The 16,117-nt window shown below is 30.4% G+C and overlaps 1 protein-coding gene across 6 annotated transcripts in view; it reads right to left on the reverse strand.

The window, feature by feature from the left end:
* The window catches only part of LOC141452929 (dynein axonemal heavy chain 7-like), a 47,269-nt gene that overhangs the window by 12,963 nt on the left and 18,189 nt on the right, over window positions 1–16,117 (reverse strand). For all 6 annotated transcript variants that reach the window (XM_074125497.1, XM_074125494.1, XM_074125496.1 and 3 more), the window contains 26 exons: window positions 15,826–16,074; window positions 15,136–15,296; window positions 14,851–15,022; window positions 14,301–14,477; window positions 12,898–13,029; window positions 12,275–12,502; window positions 11,915–12,112; window positions 11,489–11,612; window positions 10,258–10,433; window positions 9,682–9,830; window positions 9,448–9,595; window positions 9,154–9,366; window positions 8,908–9,080; window positions 7,988–8,129; window positions 7,178–7,291; window positions 6,962–7,102; window positions 6,728–6,886; window positions 5,789–6,018; window positions 5,522–5,702; window positions 5,130–5,357; window positions 4,578–4,806; window positions 4,088–4,429; window positions 3,374–3,602; window positions 2,145–2,298; window positions 1,392–1,525; window positions 479–670 (listed from right to left, as the gene is read on the reverse strand). In XM_074125497.1, coding sequence (XP_073981598.1) covers window positions 479–670; window positions 1,392–1,525; window positions 2,145–2,298; window positions 3,374–3,602; window positions 4,088–4,429; window positions 4,578–4,806; window positions 5,130–5,357; window positions 5,522–5,702; window positions 5,789–6,018; window positions 6,728–6,886; window positions 6,962–7,102; window positions 7,178–7,291; window positions 7,988–8,129; window positions 8,908–9,080; window positions 9,154–9,366; window positions 9,448–9,595; window positions 9,682–9,830; window positions 10,258–10,433; window positions 11,489–11,612; window positions 11,915–12,112; window positions 12,275–12,502; window positions 12,898–13,029; window positions 14,301–14,477; window positions 14,851–15,022; window positions 15,136–15,296; window positions 15,826–16,074 — 4,775 coding nt within the window. The remainder of the gene's footprint in view (window positions 1–478; window positions 671–1,391; window positions 1,526–2,144; window positions 2,299–3,373; window positions 3,603–4,087; window positions 4,430–4,577; window positions 4,807–5,129; window positions 5,358–5,521; window positions 5,703–5,788; window positions 6,019–6,727; window positions 6,887–6,961; window positions 7,103–7,177; window positions 7,292–7,987; window positions 8,130–8,907; window positions 9,081–9,153; window positions 9,367–9,447; window positions 9,596–9,681; window positions 9,831–10,257; window positions 10,434–11,488; window positions 11,613–11,914; window positions 12,113–12,274; window positions 12,503–12,897; window positions 13,030–14,300; window positions 14,478–14,850; window positions 15,023–15,135; window positions 15,297–15,825; window positions 16,075–16,117) is intronic.

Here is a 16,117-nt window from a genome sequence, read left to right on the forward strand (position 1 = left end):
TCCAGCATAACAACAGAAAGGTTTGAGGTACAACTGAATGTGAAGGAATAAGTTTGAAAAATTAAACTAAAAGGATATGCGAAGATAAAAGCCTTCTGGGACAGTAAATTTATTAGACTGCAATAAAATATGCTTTATTTATGGGTAAAGAAATGTTTGTGACTTGACATTAATTGAATGCTAGTTTGCTGACTGTATATTGTAAAGTATTTCTTTTTGAGTTTATGTATTTTTTAATTTTATTTTATGTTTTCATCAAAACCATACATACTTATATAGCTTGATTGAATGTAGCAGGGTTATTAACACAGGGTGCTCATTTAAGAAGACTAATTTACGTTCTAAATATAAACCTTAATCCTGAAGAATTTACTATTTACACATCCATTAGCAAAGTAGATTTCCAAACATGAAATGGGAAATATGAAGAGTTATTCAGTTTTTTTGTTTTTTTTAATTTTACACTACCAATAATAACCTTTTATTATCTGCCCCTTGAACAATAAGCTGATTTTTCTCCACTTCTAAATCTGGACGGTCCTTTGCCACAATTATTCCCAAAAGCTGATCTTCCAAACCAAGTTTGGTAATCATGAAATTTATTAATGTTACTTTCACAGCGATTTCAGGCAAATAATGAGGATTTCTTAATTTAGTCGTGAGATAGAATCTATAAAATTCAAAAATCAATATAAATAAAAAGAAGTTATTCTGTAAAACTGAATACATTCTAAAGTTTTAAAATTTTTTTTACTTAAAAGATAGAAAAATTATTTAAATTCAATTTATATAAATTTCTCGTCTGTTTTTCTTTCAATCGTATGAATACCTCAACGGAAACATCAATTTTTCAAAGAATTTCCGTTTTTTACGAGTACAGTTATGTTCCCCAGAACCAAATAGATGTTTTTCTTAAAAAATGGTACATGAATTTTGCATAAATATATGTAAATTTTACGCCGTGTACATTAAATTTAATGGCTGATTCTGGGGAGAGGCATTACACTTTCCCCTAAATTCCCTTTTAGTGTGTGGTACCTTTTTACCATCTGTTTATTTAAGGAAAAAAGGAAAGTGCTTGATCAGTGATGTTAATTCCTAATACATTTACTAGTTTCATTCACTAGTTTTCACGATTTTTATCATTCCTCCGTTTATGAACTAGTTATGTCTAAGCACTAGATTTGAGTCATTACGAAATGACAAAAATAAAAATTAATAAAAATAAAATAATAGATGATGTACAATTTTTAATAATAACTTTGCGTAAAAAAATCTCTTTCTATGATAACCTTAGTACTTTAGTATCCCCTACCAGTCATCACAGTAAATTAATTATTTATACTAAAATTATTACAAGCCTAAGACTATCTAGTATGTAGAAAGCTTACCGGAATTGATCATTATACTCCACAATAGAGTCTCCAAGTTTAATGCACATTGCTCCTCCAGCTTTAAAAGTCTGTTTCAATAACAGTGGCTCTAATATAGCATCAAGCTCTTCTCCTATATTTTCCATAAGCACCTGTGAGGAATTTAAGTGCAAAGGTAAACATTAAACTTGAAGGAAGACTTCGCTAATAAATTTTATTTATAAGAAGCGAAAAATTGATATAATAAAACTTTTGCGTCAAATAGTTTTGAAGAAAGTACATAAATATCTGTGAGAAATTACAATATATTTGACAAAGTTGATTGCAACATCAGTAATATTCCATTAAATGGAGTAATGTTCCTTATTCTTTCTGTGTAAATAACAATTAAAGCTTTTTAAAAAGTTAGAGTGGGTTATATTCTTCAAACGGCTTACAGGTAAGATCTTACAATATTAGTTTTTTTTTCATTAAATTCACACTTAAATACAAAAACTAAGAACTGAAATTTATATAAAAATGCCCCACTCTTTATAACAAAGAAGTTTGAAGGAAAATAAAAAGAACTACCAGAAAGAGCGAACACGAGTATCTGGGAATTATTTCGAAAAATTAGATAACTGTACGATGCATTCATTATAATTTAAATAATTTTTTATCAACATTTTTCTTCACTTTTAGAATCATCTTTTCTTATAACACTCAATTATAATCAATAGATCTTGCTTTTAAGCAGTATGTACAAATTTTTCAAACAAATGCAGTACTTACAGGAGTTCCAAACTGAATACTGTTTTCCAAATGCCTCACATAATCCGTATGAGTCATTCTCACAACAACTAATTTATTATCCTTCTCCATGTTCTTTATCCATTTGTTTGCCTGTCCTTGAGGATCTATCAATAATGGAAATCTTCTAGAATATCTAGGCAAATAATCAGACATAAAAGTTTTAACGAAAAAATATATCCCAGTGATAACTTTGTATTATACATACAAATACTCATGTAATGATTATGTTTGTTGTAGATTCTAAAAAAATTGTAAAAGGGTGTTTTACGTCACATTTTAACTGCACTAAGCAATTTTAAATTTTATATTAAATAGAAGCTACGTTTCTACATAGAGTTGTAACCTTGAAGTTGGACTATTTCTGTGATTTCTTTAGTCATAGCATGTTTCTTTTCTTTAATAATAGAAAAAAATTTAAGAAATATTATAATAATTATTCTGATTTGTTCACGATTTGTATCTTTTTCAGAAGGTTCTAGATAAAATCCCAACACCCACATCTTCCATTATTTTTTAGTCACTGATAAGGGAAATGCTCTGCTTGAAATAACCCTCCAACCCTTCTGGGTTCCGCAAAAGAACCTTAGTAACTACCAAAGCAATATTTTTGAGATGGGAATAACAGAAATTAGAAAAGTCTAGAGTCATCTCCCTCTAGTCCCCAAACATCTTTGTCCTGATTCGAAATGCAGCGTAAATAGTCACTTATTCTTTCAAAAACGAGGTACACGGCTCTTTACACGTGCTTTACACGATTTCTTTAGATATATAAATAAAAGAATAAATACAAACTTAGAATCAAATTTAACATTAAATTACTGTAAAAGTTTAATAAACTGCATATAATAATTCTCAAACTTGATAATATATTTTTACAAATAAATCTTAGATATGTATTTATTTTACAACTAAGGTAAGGCTTCATTTTTTTCCAAAATGGAAGAGAAAGCTAGAAGATAAGACAATGTGACGTCTAATAAGACTATTCGGAGAGGTTCTTTAGTTTACTAATTTAATTCTGAGAGTCACCATAACTCTCTGTCTAACAAAATAACTGTTGTTAACAACCCAGAATTGGATGCGCAAAAAAAACTTACAACAGCATTTTCTCTCTACTTGAAAGCCTAACTTGGCAGCATAATTCCAAGATGAATTTTAGATAATATAAAATTTACTAAACTATACAAAATATATTGCAGATTACTAACCTCACAATAACAGCATTTTCTACTGAAAAAACATCACTGGGCAGACCAAATATATTCCAGGCTCTAATTTCCACTGGATCTCCAAGAATGTTAACCAAAGCAAAGTCTAAGGTGCACACAACATTATATCTAATAATTTCTTTAACCCATCGTAAAATCTGAGCATTGCGGAAGTCAGTCGTGAAAGGCCCCAAATATGCAATTACACCTGAAGCTATAAGGATATCACCTAAAAATAAGTAAACCTTAGTATTTAAATTATACAATACAAATGGTCAGAAATGGAAGAAGGGTTGTCAGCACTCACATGTACGAGTAAAACAGAAATTAGGGCTTCCCAAAGAAACTGCATTTAATGTAAACATAAAATTCATACAAAATTCTAGGTGCTACCATTTTCTAGAAAGTTACATAATGAATGTAATTTAGTTTATATAATCCATTAATTCTTAAAACTTAGAGCGCAGTTTAAGTTTAAGATTCTAATAGAGCGGCCTTTCAGTCCTACGCCACTGCGACCCCTTTGGATCTATTGTGGCTCCCCTTCTTTAGAGCTCGCCCTCCAGACCTGTCCGTTTAATCAGACTCTTAATTCTGGAGAGCGATACTTAGGTAAAGCTTACAGGCCTTGGTTTTTCCTCCCCGAGAAGTACCATCCTTAGCCAGAAAAGTTTAGAGCGCAGTTTAGTTATTGTGTCATTTGAATATTCTTACCAGTAAGTGTAAAATAACGTTCTCCCAAATCATTAGCTGTTTTTCGCCATCTTGTCTGTTCTCCGCCTAGTCCACTTAACAATTCCTCTGCCCTTTGTAATTTTTTGGTACACAAGTCTTCTTCGCCTTGTAATGTGGTAAATCTATTTTTGACATTTTCTAAATCTTTTTCTAGTAATGCAAATTTCTCTTGAACAACTTGCAGTTCACTTCTTTTCAGATCTAATGCATCCATAGCTGTTTTATATTCTGATTCAGCTTTTGCTAAAGCAATTTTTTTAGGAGCTACCACTTTAGCGACTTTATCGTATTTTGATATAGCTATTACCCATTTACTCAAACCTATAAAATGCAAGACACGAAAATTAATTGGGTATTTATGACAGTTTCCAGCAACAAATACTAAATATGGAAATGCGAAGAAAAAAATAAATTGAAAATCGTGTTAAGTCATAAATAGCGTTTTGAATTGTCTCATAAAATGAATCACCTTCTGCTGCCGTAGAAGCTGTTTTAATTTTGTCAGGATCGAAATCTTTATTATGTAAAAATCTGTCTTCTATTATTTTCATAATGCGAAGAGGTATGTTATCTTTATCATAATTTATTAAACTGTCTAAAAACTTCATATCTCCTAAAATTCTTTTTGAAGGTCCCCAATAGTCTTCAATCATTCTACCGCTTCCGTCAGGATCTGGAATTCTGTCAGGTTTCACATCCTAAAACGAAAAATGAATCTCATTAATAGTATAGAAAAAGCCACTTAAGTGCTCTTAAAGGAATTTTCCTGAAAAAAAACACACGTCTAAGTAAACGTAATTAGAAAAGAAATTTTTTTTTGTTCTCCGGAAAGCTCAGAAAATGTTTTGCCGGTATAACTCAAAATCGATCATCTCAAGAAGACAAAGTAAATAGTACCACATACATTTGTATTTTCCACTTATATATGTATTCAAAGAGTGAAGTATTTTCATCTAGGACACTTAAACCTACTGCCAGTTTTAATTAAATGAGAAGTTAGGTAATATAAACATTTATTCACCTTAATGACACAAATTGCTTCCATGACAAGTTTAACACCTTTCGGTGGACTCTTCATAGATTTAACTACTGTTATATCTGCTGGAGTTAATGTATTCAAGGCAGCTAATGCTGCGTCTAAAATTGGCATAGCTTCTGCCAAATTTTCATCACATTCTTCTTTAATTGCTTGCGCCGCTTCTGCTTGTTCATTTGCAAGTTCTTCATCACCTTTGACTAATTTCTCTCTCTGTAAGTAGAAATTAAATTTTTTAAAGAAATAAAAGAAGTTAAATCAGTGAAAGAAATTACAATAAAAAAAAATAAAATAAAAATAAAATCTTGCTTTAGAAACTTTTTTTAAAGTAAGTTTTCCCAATTTTGCGCATTCTATTCTTAAAAAGAGATATTAACCTCAGAAACTTCAATGGCATCTGATTCAACTCTCTCCATTATTTGTTTAACGGATACAGCAGCTTCTTGTAGTTTTGGCTGCAAGGCTCTTAAATCTTTCTCCATAATTGCAACTTCTGCTGCAGCATGAGCTAATTTCTTTAAACCTACTTCATATCGCTTTTTTCCAAGTACAACTTCCCTATTCAGAAGAAAAAAAAAGAAAGTAATTTATACAATTAAAATTATAAACGAATAGTTAGAAAGAGAATAATAATAGCGTCTTACTTTCGTTTTTCGTTTAGCAAATCTTTAAAGGTATTAATCAATTCCAAATATGATGTGGGAGTAACATATGAATGTCGACCAGTTTGAGCTAGGAATTCTAATGCCAGATCTTGAGTGGATGTATGAAATTTTTGGCACATGTCTATACTAACTTGACGTTCAAGATCCGTTAGTTCTACTGGTTCTAAAAAGCTAGTTGACACAGCTTGCAAAGCATCATCAGGCCAAGCCTTAAAAAATTAATTAATTTATGATTAGGAACAAAACAAAAAAGAAACAAACAAAAACCATCAAAATATTGATTTATTCATAATTCCATCAAGTCTCACAATTCTTTTCAAGAAGCGCATATCAGATAGACGTTTAAAAAAAATCGCAAGATTGGAAAGTATAAATTCTCTCGCATTTTCTTCGCTAATTTTAACCGTCGTAGCATGCATGTAGAGTTGAGTTATAAGGTTTGCCACACACTAATTCTTCACCCTTTTTAAATTTTTTACAGAAAGAAAAGGAGTGACTTTAGACCCTAGACGTTCGGCTGCAAGTGCATTAGTACATATTTTTGGATTTGACTCGTTAGCTTCTCATAAAATCTCAAACACGCATATGAATGACAGCCTTTAATTACATCTCTCTAAAGCCTTAATATCACTATTATATTTTTGAAATCAATGCTGGGTAGAGCATTCTTCAAGAACATCTTAAGGTTCGATTTCACACATAGCAGCTGTGCAGTGTGAACTTCAAAATAATCTGCACAGTTGACTTAAAAAATGCATAATCCTAAAGCTGAAATTACGATTAAGAAATCAAATTAAAAACAATGTTTTTTGTTAGCCAAACTATTTTAGTATTTGATACCAACCTAATAAGAGAATAATTTTTAATTTTCAAATTTTTTGCTAACAAATTATTAACGTTACTTAAAGTTAAACTCACCTGAAACCAGTTAATCGTACAACAATTAACCAAGGCTGGGAATTTCCGGAGTCGAACTCTAAAATCATCTCCAATAGGACTAAAAGCCAACACTATATGTAGTTGTTCACGTACCACTTGCAAGAAAAAGTTGAACAATGCAACCGGACTTCCATCAGTCTAGAATAAAACAGCTTCATAAAATATTAACATTAAGAACCTCCATACCGCAAATTAAAGTGATCACAGAAATACCTGTTGTGACTTATCTCTTGCTCTATCAATTATTCTCATTTTTTCGCACAATTCAATTTTTTCATCCAATGGAAATATGTTAGGAACTTCTCCAGAATTTAACATGTTATTAATATCTTCGACAAATGATTCTTCTTTAATCTGAAATAAACCTAAATTCGTTTGATCACATCTTCATTTTTATTATTAATCTTGTTTATTACTTTAAATGAATACCTGAGAATCTGCAAACAAAAATACCAAATGTTGGTCACTCGCACTTGCTCTCCTTAAAGTATTCTTTATATCTTCATGCCATTCAGATTTACCGTATAATTTACTTATTTCAACCTGTGCAAAAAAAAAAAAACAATTCTAAGTAGCTACAGATTAAGATATCCAAAACATTTCTTGTGTGAATGTTAGTAAGTAAAAGAGTAAATCATTTTTTAAATCATATTACACGATCTAGATCAGTGGTTCTTAACCTTTTCAAAGACACGGAACACAATTATGTATATATTTTTTTCGCGGAACACTAACATTAAAAAATTTGAAATTCGGCATTTAGCATGACCTTAAAATTAATCAATAATAAAAATCGAATATAATTTTCAAAAAAGATACATGTATTAATTAAAATTAAAAAGGATAAATTATTACATAGTTTTAAAAAATAAATTCTGAAAATTAAATAAATCAAATAAAGTTAAAGTTGCCATTGATTAAAAATTATACATATAAATACATAATATTTAAGTCAGCCGAAGCTGTGGCCACAAATTAATCAAATAATGAACATAAAAGTACGTTGCTACAAATAAGAAAATTTTCTAATCTTCAATACATTTAAAATTGAAATTTCGCGGAACACTTGGACCATATTCGCGGAACACCAGTGTTCCGCGGAACACCGATTAAGAACCACTGATCTAGATAGTTGAGTTGTGTATTAAAATTACAAGTTCAAGGGTTCAATTTATATTTTTCTTTCTGCAAGTGCTTTCAAGTTCTTTTAATCACCTACGGTTCTAAGGTTTTATGTACCTGAAACAAATCGTACTCTGAAATATGCGCAGATAATCTTGTCAATGACTGCCTTCCTGATCCTCCAACGCCGACCAGCAATCCATGACTTCTAGGTTGCTTTAGTATTCGACATATTCTTGACAAATGCTCAATGGCAAATCTAAATTCATTTATTATAAAAACAAAATTATTTTCATTCAATTGTTGTATACAATAGCACGTTTATTTAGTTATTCATTTTAAAATCAAAGTAATCTAAATAAGTCAAATAAAAGAAACAAAATGATAAAATAACTTTGTTTAGGAATATGCCCGAAAATATCGATAAAACAAGGATTCTAGAAATGAGTTTTAAAGGGAAGATAAAAGACGAAGAAGGAATGATTATAAGATACTGGCCAAGGAAAGGTAAAAACAAAGAACGGGTATAGCGGTATGCAAAACTAAGGCTTTACTATTGGCACTGAATCTAGAGATAAGCATAAAAACACATAAACATGCATATCACTCAACAGTTTCTTTTTTTCGGTTCCGCAAACGATTTCAAAATTTGTCCCAGATTTTTAGCTCTACAAATTTTCTTCTCTACAGATCATTAAATTTTACTATCTCATAGGCCTAGTTAGAGTAGATTTGCGAACGTGTCAAATTTGTGAAATTATATTTTCATCAAAATATTCATATTGAGGCCCTTCGAATTCAGAAAAGCAGTTTATAAAAACTAATAAGTATGTGCGTGAGTATGTGGATTGAGGTGGTTAAAAAGTATAGCAGCTCTAGTGTCCGACATGTTTAGGCATCTTGTTATTACCAAAAAAGTAAATGTTAATAAATACTCTCGTTTTTATGTAATGTTTCTATGTAAACTTATACCTGGATAACTCTGGAAAAATCTTTTAAATTAAATTCTAATAAGCTTGAAGAAAATAAAACCATACCTGAACAAAACTAAGTTCATTGGCTTTCTGCTCATGTTGTTATACTCTTTTAGGTAATCCTCGACAATATTCCTTAGGTTAGCTATATCGACTACTTCCATATAATATCTTAAATCTGATTTTGGATCAGCAAAATCACAGTATATTAACTTTCTTAATTCTTGATCTCCGATCTATTAAATGAAAGCATAAGATAGAAACCTCTTATTTTATTAACAAGAAATAAACAATATTTAATTGTCTCACAAGACCAGCCGGTTCGCTAGAAAGATGAGCAAACAGAGATCTCATCTCAACTTTTAGTTTCTCTCGACAAATTTTGTCTAAAACTGAAACTATCCAATGACGATCGTCGTCATCAACAAGCCTATCGTAATATACCCGGAGGACTTCGTGCACCCATAATCTTTTCATTGACAACTGATCTTCTATTCCTGCTGGTACAGAAAGTAAAACTCCCTGTAAAAAAGTAATAGATAAAATATTGTCTAAAAATTTTATAATAAAAGTCCGGCCTTTCCTCCTGATAAAAACTTATACCTGAATAACTCTAGAAAAATCTCTTAAATTAAACAAATAATGAGATTTGGCTGGTGTGGGCAGCAGATGAAGTAAACTTAGCTTGTATATACTCAATGTAGCCTTAATAATTTCATCTACAATAAGATCAAAATCTGGAGCAAATCCTCTAGAAATTAAAAAACATACATGAATAAATTTCAAATTGAAAAAATCTAATTACAATAGTTTCGGATAAGTTGTTAGTAAACTTACCTTACGTCAAAATGCCATTGTAGTATTTTACTGAATATGGTAACCATAGTATCATCATCAAATTCATTGATAACAAATATATTCATATGTCTCCAAAAACGCGGAGTTACAGATTTACCTCCACTGGGAGGATCCATTGCAGCCATGAACTAAAATAATTTAGTAGAAATTTTGATACTGCATTTAAAAACGCAAAAGCTCTTGTAATAAAAACAAATATAAATGTGAAGAGATGTGTGCAGCAAATACATTATAAATAATAAATTTCTTCATTTCATTTACATATACAAATATAATTAAACAGCAAGAAGCTTGAGCAACGTTATTTACAATTACAAAAAATCCAAAAGAGCTTTTCTTTCCAAGAATTCGATCGCCAACTTAAGTGATTTTATACGCAACCTTTCTCCACAACTAGGTATTAAATTCAGCAATAGCCAGCGTAAGATTCGTATTTTTATAATATTATCTTCAAAACCGTTTTCTTTTTAAAAAACATAAATTAAAAGATCTTTTTATACAGTTCATAATCGATGTGGGATATATTAAATAAGAAAAAGTTTAAATTTTAAATACCTGAACATCGACAATCTTCATTGCTGTAACATCTTTTCGATCGTACCAAGTCCAATGATCTATGCATTGTCTTAGGATTTCTATTGGAGGTTGGGCACCATAAGTCTCAACCATAGGCATGCTTAAATCATCGATGAACACTACACATTTCTTTCCAAAAGGTGGCCCAAATACTCCTAAAAATTATAGAAAGAATTCCAGGAAAGTGATTATTAAAGGTCTCCAAACGAAAAATAACATTAAAATATACTCCACTAATATTTTTATTACAATATAAATTTTACAATATTATGATGAATATGCTTAATAATTTCATTTTTATTCTTGCAGAAGCAAAATGCTCGGCAGTTTGGATGTCTTTGGTTCCAGTTCCCGTGGCTACCCTTAGATTTGTCATATTAAGTTCATGTTATAATTTCGAAATCATGTTTTCACTATGTGTGAAGTTTTGAGATCTCCTGAGTCCAAAAAGTGTTTTTTTAGAAAACTCTCTTCATGATTTTACAAATATTAAAAAAAAAAAAAAAAAAAATAGCAGGAAATCCAAATTATTATGTTGAGTTTTACAATGCGATTCAATTGAAATTGGTAATCAAAGATACGGAAGTATGCCACATTCTGAAATGTCTTTCTTCCTTTGTATATTTTTTCTAAAATTACTTTAAAACTTCTGAATATTGGTGTACTCATGGCGTACGTATACATCTAAAACTTTTATTTGAACCATTAGATAAATGGATAAAACTGAGAGGTTGAAAAAATTGGAGTGATCGGAAGCGCGACTTTTTTACGCAATTTGATCAAAAGTTAATCTCTTCAAACCTAATACACTATCTGGTCAACTAAACTTGAAACATTTTTGTTGAACATTCTCAACAACTGGTGTCTTAGCCATTCCGCTTCAAGCGATGAGAAGGTTAGATTTTAAACTAGACTCCTACACTCCTATGCACAAAAATGGAAACTTCAAAATGAAACTCAGAAAAATCGCAAAAAGTTGAAATCTGTTACATCACTTAGGAGGCATCTCTTAATAATATAATACGATTTTGATCTAATGGTCACCCTTTACATCATCTGATTTTTTCAATATCACTAAAATTGCTAGATTTTTCTTAAATGGCCACCAAAAAAAAAATCTAGCAATACCTATTTAAAAAAAAAAAAATACATGAACAGAAAGTGTTATGAGTGTTTACACATTTAAAAAAAAAATATTTCGTATAATCACCTTTTTTCCTCTTATCAAGTTTGCTCATGATAATATCTTGAGTTTGATTTGCAGAAGTCTGAGCTGAGAAATTGATAAATAACGGTTTGTATATTTCCTTGTCAACTTTCTTCAACAAAAAATTCTAAAAAGAAATAAAGTACCAAATCTTATTAAACTTTGGTAGTTAAAGCACATAATTCAGAACCTGCACTTTTTAGAATAAACTTAAATTATAGAATTAAATCCTTAAGTTCCCAAAACTGATACAGATATCTAATAAATAATGAAATATCTTTTTTCCAGCAACATATTGTTCTTATTAAATGTTATATTTGTTTACAGAATAATTTCGAGAAGTTCTATAAACGTAAAAACCAAAGTACATTTACTACCAGTTCCTTTAAAGAAGAAAAAAAAAGAAGTTAATTTTAGTAAATTACTTACGACAATATATACAGATTTCCCGGTACCAGTGGGACCAACAAATAAAACATGTTTATTGTGTAAGACAAGTAATTGCATCAGAGACATTGTCCTTATTGTCTCTATTGTGGTCACTATTATCTGATTTACTGGCATATCTCTTGGAATTGGTGGAGCAGTAACAAGATCATCTGACCATAATTTCCATTTTCCTTTCCCCTACTCATTAAAAAAAAAAAAAAAAATCCTGTTTTATTTTCGATTCATTAACTTTTTTATTTTTGTACTGCATCCTTTGTCGTAATGTTATTATAAACAATTCATACACAGTATACGTAATTATCACTGCAGTAGAAATCGCTCCCTAAACAATGTCTTTACCTCTTTTGTATATCTGTAGTCAAAAACAGTGTTATGAAAAGAAGGTGGCACAAATATATAAGGTTTTTTCGGAGGTTCTGTAAGAGAATCTGGTAAATTATACATCTTCTGGATATCTGTGGGAAACTCCTTCTTCAATAATGCATGGAAGAGTATACTAAATTTGTCTCTACTTTTAGCGTCTAAAGCTGCTCCCATCCCCCATATGCAAGAGAAGAAGAATATTCCCTGTAAAATATAAATAAATAAAGTTATTGTTAATATTTTTAGGCGATTTTTGATGATCGGAAGTGAGTTGCATCACTACTCTGTGATTATACGAACAAATATTAATTTATTATTTATTAATTTATAAAGGATGATTAAAAGGTTTGATGATTTTAATTTTTCGAAAAATGGTAACAAGAATATAAAATGTTCTGCAAACCTCTCGCCCTTTTTTCACCGATATTAAGAAACTTTCATAAGTCAGCGAGGTCTAGAATCGTAAAAAGCCTTTACCCTTAAATTTTTCCGCTTTCCCAGACGTCGCGCTGTTGGGAACTCAATTAAGTATAGATTTCTTCGTTCAACTCTAGAAAGCACTCTTCTAAAAATAAATTTATTTTATATTTATAACTTACTTCAACCTGTGCACGAATATCCAACTCTGTAAGACCTTCAGTAGATTTTTCTAGAATATAATCATCCAAGAAACAATCAAATAAATTCATTGTACAACGAATAATGTTTGAATCTGAACTAGGAAATATTTCCTAAAAAAATATATAATATTTAAAATACTGTCTAAAAATAGTTGTATAAAAGATTTTTACAAAATTTATTGTACGTATGTACACAATAAATAAATTCGCCTTTAGCAGATTTAGGATTTATTTATTTTTATTAGGAAGAATCGGTGCTAATATTCTCTAAGAAAGATAAGGAAGGAATGGGGAAAGTGAAGGAGGTAACTTTATCTTAAAAAGCAAGATAAAAGAGAAGTGGCGCAGCTGAGTTGGCATGGCAGCGTCAGGAGTTGAGGACAATTTTTGGACTGAATTAAAGGATAAGCAAGTCTTTAGATATAAATAAAAAAATAAATAATAATAATAATAAAAGCAATTAGGGACTTATTTACAGTAACAGGAGTCCACTTCGGACCGTACAGTCGTGGAATGAAGCAGAAGAAATGATATTTTACCGGAATTACTTTGATGAATACATGAACGTAGTTAAAAATTAATGGTTTCGTCACATTTTCACTTGCTGTATTGCATCTATATTTATGTATTCCGATATCTATGAAAAACAGCTTTTTTCAGCGTGTTGCGTTACGTCAGGAATATTCACCGTCAGATAGCTTTATTGTTTTATTGAATACTAATTTTAAAGGGTTCCGGCTCTATGTAAATGTAAAAAACCAATATCTCTTATACATTTCTCATTATAAATCAAAATCTAATGAATTTAATATTATTGTATAATAAAAATTTTTCATTATTTAAAGACATCAGAGTATATTTTACTATTATCGTTTCGTTTAATACTGACCGACTCATTAAACCAAAAGAAACAAATTGTTTAGTTTCAAAGAAGAAGAAAATAATTTTTTTTTTTTTTTTTATGTTACTCTTCAATTTTGAAAATTTAGACATCTACTTTCATGGGTCAATGCACTGTTGCATCCTCGATAGAGGAGGCTTTTCTTCTTGGACATAGTTATCGGAATGATGTATTTAGGTCTTGCATACTCCACTGGAAGATTATTCTGAGAAAGTAAGAGGCAGACATGACTTGCGGAGCCAAAGAGAAATGCAAGTGAAATTGATCTTGGTTTTGAGAAATTTCTAAAAGGATAAGAGTGTATATGCCAAGTAATGAAAGAAGACCATTATAAAAAGTAAAATATACACAACATATGCCCAAACAAATTGGAGCATAAAGTTGTGTTTTTTAAATAGTGAAACGAGTGCTGTAAAAGTGGATTTTGTCGTTAACTTTTATGAAATATAAAATAGGTTATAAAAAAGTTAAAAATACTTACTTTAACAGAACATCTTCTAAGAAAATATAGAAGTGCTTGGCAAAATCTCATAAATAATTGTTCTATAACCTGACGTTGAGGTGCTAAAGCTTGTGGGAGTGTATTTAACCAAGAAATTACAAGACATTCCCAGCCTAGTGAAGTTGGTTCCATATAAATCATGCCACAACGAGAAACCTGTATGAATAGAATTAGCTTGAAATCATAAACATTAACTTCTCTGCATTGGAAATTGAAGAGGAAGTAATAATATTTTTGACTTTGCTTTGTATGTAATGTCAAATATCTTATGTCTAAATAATATTTCAAAGAATAATCATATTTCTTTATTATAAAGAAAGTAATTCCAACATTATGGCGAAAAGTTCCTTTTGCAAGCTTTAAGGTACGTAATTTTAATAAAGAAAATCTTGTTAATACATTAACATGGATTAAGACTGATTATTAGATTATACACAGCTGCCGGCTCTTGATATTGATATATTGGATATTTTTTTATAATACAGTATCACATTTCTTCTACTAAAAATGTAGATAAACAAATTTTTACCGTAGCTGGTGATGCAACTTTTAAATCCATGGGTTCAAAAATTAAATTAGTGGTAGGTGCTAATTGTATAATTTCTCCAGACATTAGACAAAGTTTCTTATTGTCGTCAAGAACAGTATTCATATTTTCTATCCAAACTGCATCAACAGGTCCATCAAATATCAACCATTTTCTGCAGCAACATGATCTCATTTACTCAAGTAATATTTGAATATTCTAATTTAATAATGAATAAATTTACTTTTAATTTGTAAAATGTAAAAATAAATACATTTTTCCTAATACCTGTTTAAATTAGTTGATTGTGCGAACTGCCTGTAGCTGACTGCTAAAACTCCGTCTGACCATTCGTGTGATACCTCGTCAAACTGACCATATAACTGGCCCATTGTTATTGACTTAGGATTGATAACTATAATTTCCACTTTATGTTCATTCATTAGTTTCTAAAATTCATTAAAAGATTATTTAAAATTTATTAACCAAAACTGTATTTGTGGTCTTTATTCTCTTCAGTTTCTCTACTATCCGTGCGGCTTCAAAAGGCATTACGGATAAAAACTACATAAAAATGAAAAAATGAAAGCTACGATGTTTGCAGAAGCGCTGAACATTAAATTACAACCATTTTTCTTGACTCGAAACTATTCCATTCTTTCCTCTTCCTAGAAGTGTTAGGAACATCAAACTTCAGTGAACAGACTAAATAATGACTGCTTCCACTTTGCTTTTTCCAACCTGATCGTCTTGTCTCGCTCGAGACTAGAGACTTGATATATTGCCGATCCAAACAGAGTGTAAAAATAGAGGGAAATGTCTACAAACATCTACTAGAAAGGATGCAAAAACAAGGTTTCGGTTTCTAAGAAAAGATAAAAATTGAATGCATTGAGCTATGCAAATGTTGCAAGAAGAAATTAGTGAAGACATTTCAACATCAACCTCAACCAACGGTAATTCTTATTGCATACTAACCTTTTCTTCAACTATTTCAAGAGCATCGGCTAACATTCGATAAGCAGCAGTTTTACCACTGTAAGGCAGCCCTACAATCATAAATCCATGACGAACGATCATCATCTCATAAATTTGTTGCATTTTTTCTAAGAAATAGGGCGTACATTGAAGATTTGCTGCCTTGCATGCGAGATCAGCGCACATATTTAAAACAGAATAGTCAGGTTCAGGTAAAGTAACCCCAGGAAACAAATCAGAAGTAATTCCCTAGAAATAAGTAATTCAATAATTACAGAGAACGTATAAAACG

The sequence above is a fragment of the Rhodnius prolixus genome, unplaced genomic scaffold, assembly GCF_049639745.1.
Source record: "Rhodnius prolixus isolate KJV_2025 unplaced genomic scaffold, Rpr scaffold_3, whole genome shotgun sequence".
In the NCBI taxonomy this organism is placed as follows: Eukaryota; Metazoa; Arthropoda; class Insecta; order Hemiptera; family Reduviidae; genus Rhodnius; species Rhodnius prolixus.